The sequence below is a fragment of the Manacus vitellinus genome, unplaced genomic scaffold, assembly GCF_001715985.3.
Source record: "Manacus vitellinus isolate BGI_N305 unplaced genomic scaffold, ASM171598v3 scaffold_38_pilon, whole genome shotgun sequence".
Classification (NCBI taxonomy): Eukaryota; Metazoa; Chordata; class Aves; order Passeriformes; family Pipridae; genus Manacus; species Manacus vitellinus.
The window spans coordinates 1,271,657-1,279,450 of NW_021940526.1; the positions used below are offsets into that span (position 1 = coordinate 1,271,657).

Below are 7,794 nucleotides of genomic sequence, written 5' to 3' on the forward strand. Positions count from 1 at the left end.
AATCAGCATGCAACAAGACCTTGATTACAGTCAGCAAATCAAGTAAAAAATGAACCACAAGGAAAATATCATAAATGAGGTGGGGATGGTGGGATATAAAATCCTAAAAAAAACCCAGACTTCCCTCAACATAAGGGAGGAGAAATCACAGCTCTTGTTCACTTTGCTTTAACAAAGTGCATAAAATCACATGCTTTCATACCTTGACAAAACTGCAAAAGAATGTAAGGAAAAAAGATTGCCATGCAAAATAGGGCATTTCAATTTCTCGAGTCAGAACTTCATGACACATTTTTTAAAAGGGGTCGCTTTTCCTCAAAATACCAAGTGGTTTTCCTCACTCCCTCCAAATGCAGGTTATTTTCTTTATAATTTTCACCTCTGCACTGTTGAACATAATGGGACAAATAACATGATGCACAAATAAGTCATAACGCTCCATGAAAGTTATTAGCAGTGAAATGCTGAATATGTGATAAATCTAGACCTGAAAGTGAAATATGCCTCCTAATTAAAAATCAATTATTAAAACCAGTAAAGAATGAAAAAGAAAAAAGGCTCACTCACCAAACTCATAATGAAATCCTGGAAACTTCAGAGTTATTTGAAAAGCAGAAAGAAACCTTCAACATCTATATTTAACTAAAGACTCTACTGTGGGTTTCTCGATTTTATGATTAAACAGCTCTGTGAAAAATTGTTTCTGGTATCTTTTGTGCTTTTATCTCTTCATTCCAAATGGTCATGAACATGAACAGACAGCATTTAAATGGAGAATGCAAGAACAAACCATTACTCTGGCTCTGGGAAATCAAAGTACACGGATGCCCTGATGTGGCCCTGAGGTGACACGGGGATGATAAGCCCAAAACCACCAGCCCCTGAACTTAGATCCGAGTGCAAGATGTTTACCCACAATGTTGTTCAGTGACAGATCTTTTCCAGTAGATGGTTTTAACACACACAAACTTAGACCAGGGTGTGCAAATAACTATTTCCAACTGATTTATGTTCAGTTCTGAAAAGATTTCAAATATAGAACAGCTCAGAAGCAGCTCAAAATCACAACACCTGTTGCACAGGCTTGGACAAGCAGAAATTTCCAGTTTTCTTTTTCTGTAAATCTCAGATATGTATTCATACCCCCAGCAGTGACAGAGAGATTAAATTAACGAGCATTACTGAAGAGATCTGAATCCCATTATTGGAGAAACTACACTGGTATTATGCATTATCATAAATATTCAGCATCTGCAATCAAAAGAAGGCTTTGGTGTTTACGTATATAATAAAGTTTTAATAATTCACTATCAATACTTCATGCAGAGTGCTGCCACCTCTTCCTTCTGGATAAAGGAAAAAATACATCCAGCATTTAAAATCCACAACCACCCAGCTGGGAATGAAAAAAATCCCTTGTACAGAGAAATTCCTGTGGCCAGTATTTTTCCAAGAGCCAGAGTCTCGGGGCTCCATCCACCTGTGGAAGGCGGGTGGGTGGCCAGGGCTGCCTCCATTTTGTGTCCCCCCCTTGGCAAGCTCCAGCCTGCAGACCCCACACACCCTCCCCCTTCTCCGGAACATGCACCCCGTGGTGCCTGCCACGTGGTGTAGCCAAAATCTGGAGTATTTTGGCTACAAAATTCTCAGAGGTTTTCTTCAGAAAACTTGGAAAACTCAAGTGAACGTTCCCTGAGGACCTGTCAGCCGCCCTACCCAAGGGCAGCTCGCAGCACCTCCGGAGCGCCAACACAGCCCCTCAGACATCAGCAGTCACACTCTAAGCCATAAAACTGTCACATTTGGTATTCTACCTGTGTCACAAGCAAGGGGGTACGTTGCTATCCTTCCACTGGAGATTAAAGGGCGGGGGATTGGGGTTCTGGGCACAGAGGCTGCAGCAGATCCCCCTGTGGCCGCTGCCAGCCCGGCACAGCCGGTTCCCTGAGGGACCCACCCCCGCCCAAACCCAGCCTGCCACAGCAGCTTCCCAAAGGTCCTGAGGGCACTTGTGTTAAAAAGGGTGCTAAAAGCCCCAAAGGATGTCGGGGAAGGAGGAAGGATAGAGAAGCAGAACCAGCCTCCTGGGCTGCCACCAGCTCAGCCCGCCCTGAGGGGTGGGAGACCAAAGAGTCCATGGCAGGAGGGGGATGGCAGGAGTTTCAATTGCCAATATATTCCTTTCAACACATAAAATACGGGGAAAATCCCAACTTGACCTACAGCACAGGTTCATCCCAACTGCTGCAGAGGGAGAGCCACATTATCAAGTGCCACGCTGAGCAGATATCAACTTCTGAAGTACGGTCCAGCTGAATAAATACCATGGAAAGTTAATAGCCAAATCCTTTCAGCAGCAGTGCTCTGGGAACCTGATTGGAATTTGAACATTTGCATTGATTTATAATTTTTTTTTCGATGTTACCAGCTGGGAGCAAGTGCTGGAGAGGAGGTACAGGAACAGCTCTGCAGAAACAGGAACAGCTAGGGAAGGATTACCTCCGAAAGGATTATCTTTTAAACAAAGAAAAATTTGGTACACTGCAAACAACTAACTCAAATCAAAAGAAACAGATTAATCCAACAGGATTAACAGGTAAGGCTGCCCTGTACGTTAATGTCCAGACACACAGCTGAGGAACATGAAGGGTTTTATTTAGCTGGTTTTATTAAGGGTGCAGTTCTGAAGCACCTTTTCAGGGTCCAAAATAAGGGCTGCCTGTTCAGATAAAACAAAAGCTTTGACAACTTATCCTGCAGCCTCCCAAGCAACAGAGATCTCCTGTCTTTTTACAGAGCCTTTTCCTTTACCCTTACATATGTAAGCTCTGATCATCCAGTCCTTTTAACTCCCGCCAGGAAGGAAGATTAGTTGCTGCCTGTACCGCTCCTGCGCTGTGAAATTTCCAGAACTGAGCACTTTTGCTTCCCTCTGGGAGGCAGGGGAAGTCACAGAAAACTGAGATCAAGCTCCACGTGGGTTTTTCTTTCCTGAATTGTTAACACTCACGTAAGCTTTTATGGCCATGGTACTACAGGATTACAAAAAGCAAAGTAGCATCGATCTACTAAAAAAAAACCCAGCATCCATGTATTTGGAAACAATACACTCTCTATGTGATGGAGCATCCCTGCCTTACTAGTAGACATGTTGGTAGTATCTCTTACCTGCACCAAAGATTTGTATTGAAATCTATTTGAGTATTCTGGCAAACTGAATGAGGTAAACAACAAGTTGAAAACATAATTTATTATTTTTTAAAGCACAAAGACAAAGCCTCATTCATTTACTAAAATTATTTTTACTGTGTTTTAATAATTTTTTTTAACATTGTTTATTTAACATATATTTGAGGTTCCCCTGGGGTAAATTTAAAAATCTTAGGTACTTAAAAACACAACATAAGGCAGTTCAGTTCCTTTCTGTTTCACTCAGCCTCACATACAGGTCAGCCCCCACTCTAATCCAGAGGTGAAACCAAATTCAGCAACAGCCACAAACCTTGCCTCCTGATGATATGAAAGATTATCAACTCTGGTGAGTTTTCCCATCTAATAATTTTACATTTTCAACTTTTGAACTTATCACCTATTATTTCATAACCAACTAATCACTACACCGGTCCAGCACATATTTCACAGTTATTTAAAAGTGAATTCAGCATTAAGCAAAGACTCACCTCCTCCACCTCCAAGAAGGCTGGAATTAGCTGTAAGAAAAACAAAAGGAGAATCATTAGCATTGAACTTCCAAAATATAGATAAAGCCAAACCAGAAGATGTTTCACATGAGATTTTCCATTGTTTCAGTAACTTCACTACTCTTCACTTACCCAAAAACATTTAATGCAAAACCAATCATTTATGTAAATTGCAATTGCAGTCTTTACCTCTGCAAAATCTTTGAGTGTAATAAATAAATAAAACAATAATACAACTACTAATGCTAATGCATTGAATAACATTATAACCTTGCATTTATAACTCTATAAACCATATCCCTTTGTGATCACCAAACGAACTAAAAAAAAAATTATTGTAGAGAAATTTAATAGACTTTTGGATGGAACTTTTGATTAGCTCTCCTTGTTTTCTATGCCATGGGACCCTTGAGGATGAGAAACCTGGCCCTGCTGATACAAAAGGGTGTTTTCCCATTGGTAGGCAATTAAGTTGGGATTTCCCTCAGCTTGCTTAATTGCCTCTGCACTGTAACCATCCAGCTACCCAGGCCAGAACTTGATAAATCACTTATGGAAAGCAATTTTCAGAGCGTGGTGATACAAGACGGTCCTTCAAATTAAGCTTGCACAACTGGAGCCAAGCCAAACATTCTCTTTTCACTGCCTAGGCAGAACCAGAAGGAAAGCCTAAGCTTCTAAACCTGCCCCTTTTGGATGTGTGGGACACAAATCCTCGTTGTTTCGGAATGTAGATAAAACACAGTATAAAAGCAAGAGCATAAGGGATGGACAGAGGTATTTCTTATTGCTTCCTGATGAGTGAAGGAGAAGTGATACCTCAAACCATGTCCTGCTCCAAGACAAGGGTAGATGGCAAGACACAGAATAAATTAGGTAATTTCCTATATGTTATCGTATCTGTTATTTTCCTCCGCTTCCTAAATAGAAGTCCTTAAACAGCAAATTCCCTGCTGTTGGGGTTTTTTTCCCCCTCACTTTCTTAATACTTTTATTTACATAAAACTGACAGTTATCTTTGTCTTCTTCATTTCTTTTTCAGATATTCTACAAAAACCCTTGACTCAACAGCCAATTTCAGCTCTACCATTTGCAGCCAGCTTTCCCTGACACTGCAGTAAAAATGTCTTCATCAGAAAGCTGGATTTTCCATCAAAGTACTACACCCAAGATCCATGATTTTTAAAAGCAACATATACCATTAATACTGTTATCTTACAGTGACTCAAAAAGTACCTCCTTATTACCCAAAATGCAATGTTCTTTACAGAAATAAATGAGCAGTTTCATATCCAGCATAGCTGACCATATCAAATCCAAGTAAACTGCAAGCCAAGTTAGTTATCCATCCTTGGACTAGTTGTTCCTACTCTCACTGAGGGAATGAATCAAGACCAGGATCTAGAGAGATGTTCTTGAGCATTTTTTCTGATCCAAGTCTGGTTCTAATACTCTGGAATATTAGATGGAGGAAAATGAGGGAAACTGTTTCAGAAACACAGTAATCTGGGGCCATTTCAAAAGAAATGCCTGTTTGGAGATACAGAAAGTTTGGAGCAACAGGCACAAAATGGAAAATTTTAAAAAAGAGCAACACAATCATCCATATGTGATGGACATCTCTTGGCTCTCCTCTTTAAGGTGCTAGCACGGAACAAATATTGCCATATATAAACTGCCTTTGACAAAGATATAATGGTAGTAGCGATAAATGTGTGCAGACATATTGTAAGAAGGCCACTGAATGTCGATCTTCCTGTATTTACCTGTTCTTGCCCTCACTGAAATTCACTATTAAACAAAGAAACAAATTAAAAACAGCCCCCTGTATTTTCACAGCAGTTTCCAAAGGCCTCCTGCAACAGGTAACATCACCTTCCCTGCAGTAACAAGTGTTTATCTGCGTCAGAAATCAGCACAGCTCTTATCAGAAGAAAATAAAAGTAACAAAGTGTCATCTACTGCCACGAGCCTGCTATTCCAGCTTATTTTTTGGCACTGTAGAATACACCTACAATTACCATTCTAATTCTTGCAGGAGTCAAATTCTAGGATTTCTGTAATTATGTTTCAGAGACTCGAGACACAAAGCTAAAACCTGTTATACCTCACTGTAACCAAAGTTTCCACTGCTAAAAAAAGTTTCTTGGGATACTCAGCCAACATCCCCACTGCAAACTCTCATTCAATGGCTTCTCAGAGAATTATGTTTCTCTCATTAAGTTCTCCTGACAATGTTCATCTTTCCAATATGTTCTAAAACTTCTTAATAACATATAATATAAGTCAGCACCACACACTTCTCTATAGAAACAGCAAAAACAGTTCAAACAGATTTTTGGCTGCAGTGAATCTACCTCAACTATTGAAATTGCAGTAATAATTCATAGGCACTTTTTTAAAAGAATTCTGCTTGCATAATAGAAAGGAAATCAAACCATTATCCTATGATTCCAGGAAAGAACAAATTATATTTACAATTTCATTTCTAGAAAACATGTCACTCAAAAAGCAAGAACTTTCAGATTTTTCAGCCTGTCCCTGAAAGGTTCAATAAAACCCACCTCTCTTTCCATCTTCAGGAAAGCCTTGCCATGACAGAAGTAACGTGTCACTTAGCACCTAATGAATACTGTCCCAGCCAGAGCTCCTCCAGGAGGTCAGCACAGCCTCATGGCTGCAATCACATCACATCATGTTGGAGCAAGCACGGCCTCTCCTCTCAGTCCCTCTGTGTTTATCCACAGCTGCGTTTTGTCCGTCAGTGCTCCCAAACAATCCAGCCTTGGAAAACACTTTGGAAGCAGCCCCTGCTGTAGAGGCTCAACCGTGGGTTGACTCTGAGCAATCTGGTCTAGTGGAAGGTGTCCCTGCCCACGGCAGGAGAGCTGGAACAAGATGTTCTTTAAGGTCCTTTCCAACCCAAACCATTCCATGATTCTAGGACTATAGCCTGTAAATCCATCCCGACTAACCCCTTGCCCTTATTTCCCTATTCCAGAGCTGCACAAGATTCTGAAGTTACAGGAGACTTGGAGTGAGAGGAAAACAGGAAGACTGAATTGCTACCAAGTTACCAAGGCAAAGAACAGTAAAAGAAAGTAAACAAGAGGAGCTCCAAAGAACTGTAGGGTAAAGCCTTCTTGCACCTCATTTCACTGCCTATGTCACCCTTCCAAACCGACCTGCCCAACCTTTCTAAAATTCTCTCCTTATGAACTGCAGTCCACAACAGATTCCTGGGCATTAACTCTGAAAATCCACTCACAATACAAACCTTGAACTATTATTTTACTATGCACAGAGTGGTCAGGCAGCCAGCAGACCATGGACTGCCTTGCCAGACTGAAACACGACACAAACTGATAAAACCCCAGCCAAAACAGCTCATTTGGACATGGACCACAAGAGGCAGCAGAGGTGAGAGCTCGCCTAATTTTAAATACTTTTGGCTGCACCAGTAACATAGGCTTCAATAAAAATTAATAATAATTAATTATTAAAAAAAAAGCCGTATTTGGTGAATTTTAAGTAGTAGCTTCAGGATGAGAAAAGTCACAGCCTCAGAGATGCTGCATGTCACCACTACTTCAAAAGGAATCCTGAATGCTGCATTTTGAGAGACAGATCTCACCCTTACAGCCTGCATCACTACAGGAAATGGAAATACATCTAGAAGTGGTAACTCAGTCCTGGAGTTCTGGGTTTCTCTTTAGTAGGGACATTAGAACCATTCACAGAAAAATTGTTTCTACAAAGTTCAGGGTCCTATCTAAGAAAAAATCCACTCTAAAAATATTCACTTTAAAAAAAACAACCGGTCTCTAATTACTGAGTATAACAATTTAGCCCTTAACTAGGTGTTGATGGCACCAGATTCTACAAGAAATTCAGTATTTCAAATGTCTTGACACCTCAGTGGATTAGATATTTATGTTTTTAGCAGCACCAGGGCAGCACTACTAAAGAAACCCTATGAACGCTGGTCTGTTGTACCCAGAGAACTCAACTCTTGCTTTAAGAAACAAAATTCCTTCCAAAACAATTCTGTTGGAAGTGAAGGGAAAAAAGAAGAGAAGAAAGAGAAAGAGAA

The 7,794-nt window shown here is 40.5% G+C and overlaps 1 protein-coding gene and 1 long non-coding RNA gene across 4 annotated transcripts in view; one reads left to right on the top strand and one right to left on the bottom strand.

The window, feature by feature from the left end:
* Positions 1-7,794, bottom strand: part of MACROD2 (mono-ADP ribosylhydrolase 2) — an 836,463-nt gene that overhangs the window by 661,797 nt on the left and 166,872 nt on the right. For all 3 annotated transcript variants that reach the window (XM_029961674.1, XM_029961673.1, XM_029961672.1), the window contains exon 3: positions 3,681-3,710. In XM_029961674.1, coding sequence (XP_029817534.1) covers positions 3,681-3,710 — 30 coding nt within the window. The remainder of the gene's footprint in view (positions 1-3,680; positions 3,711-7,794) is intronic.
* Positions 1,718-4,560, top strand: LOC115307651. The gene is made up of 4 exons (XR_003915985.1): positions 1,718-1,833; positions 2,429-2,596; positions 3,437-3,538; positions 4,352-4,560. It is a non-coding gene; the product is annotated as an uncharacterized LOC115307651 (long non-coding RNA).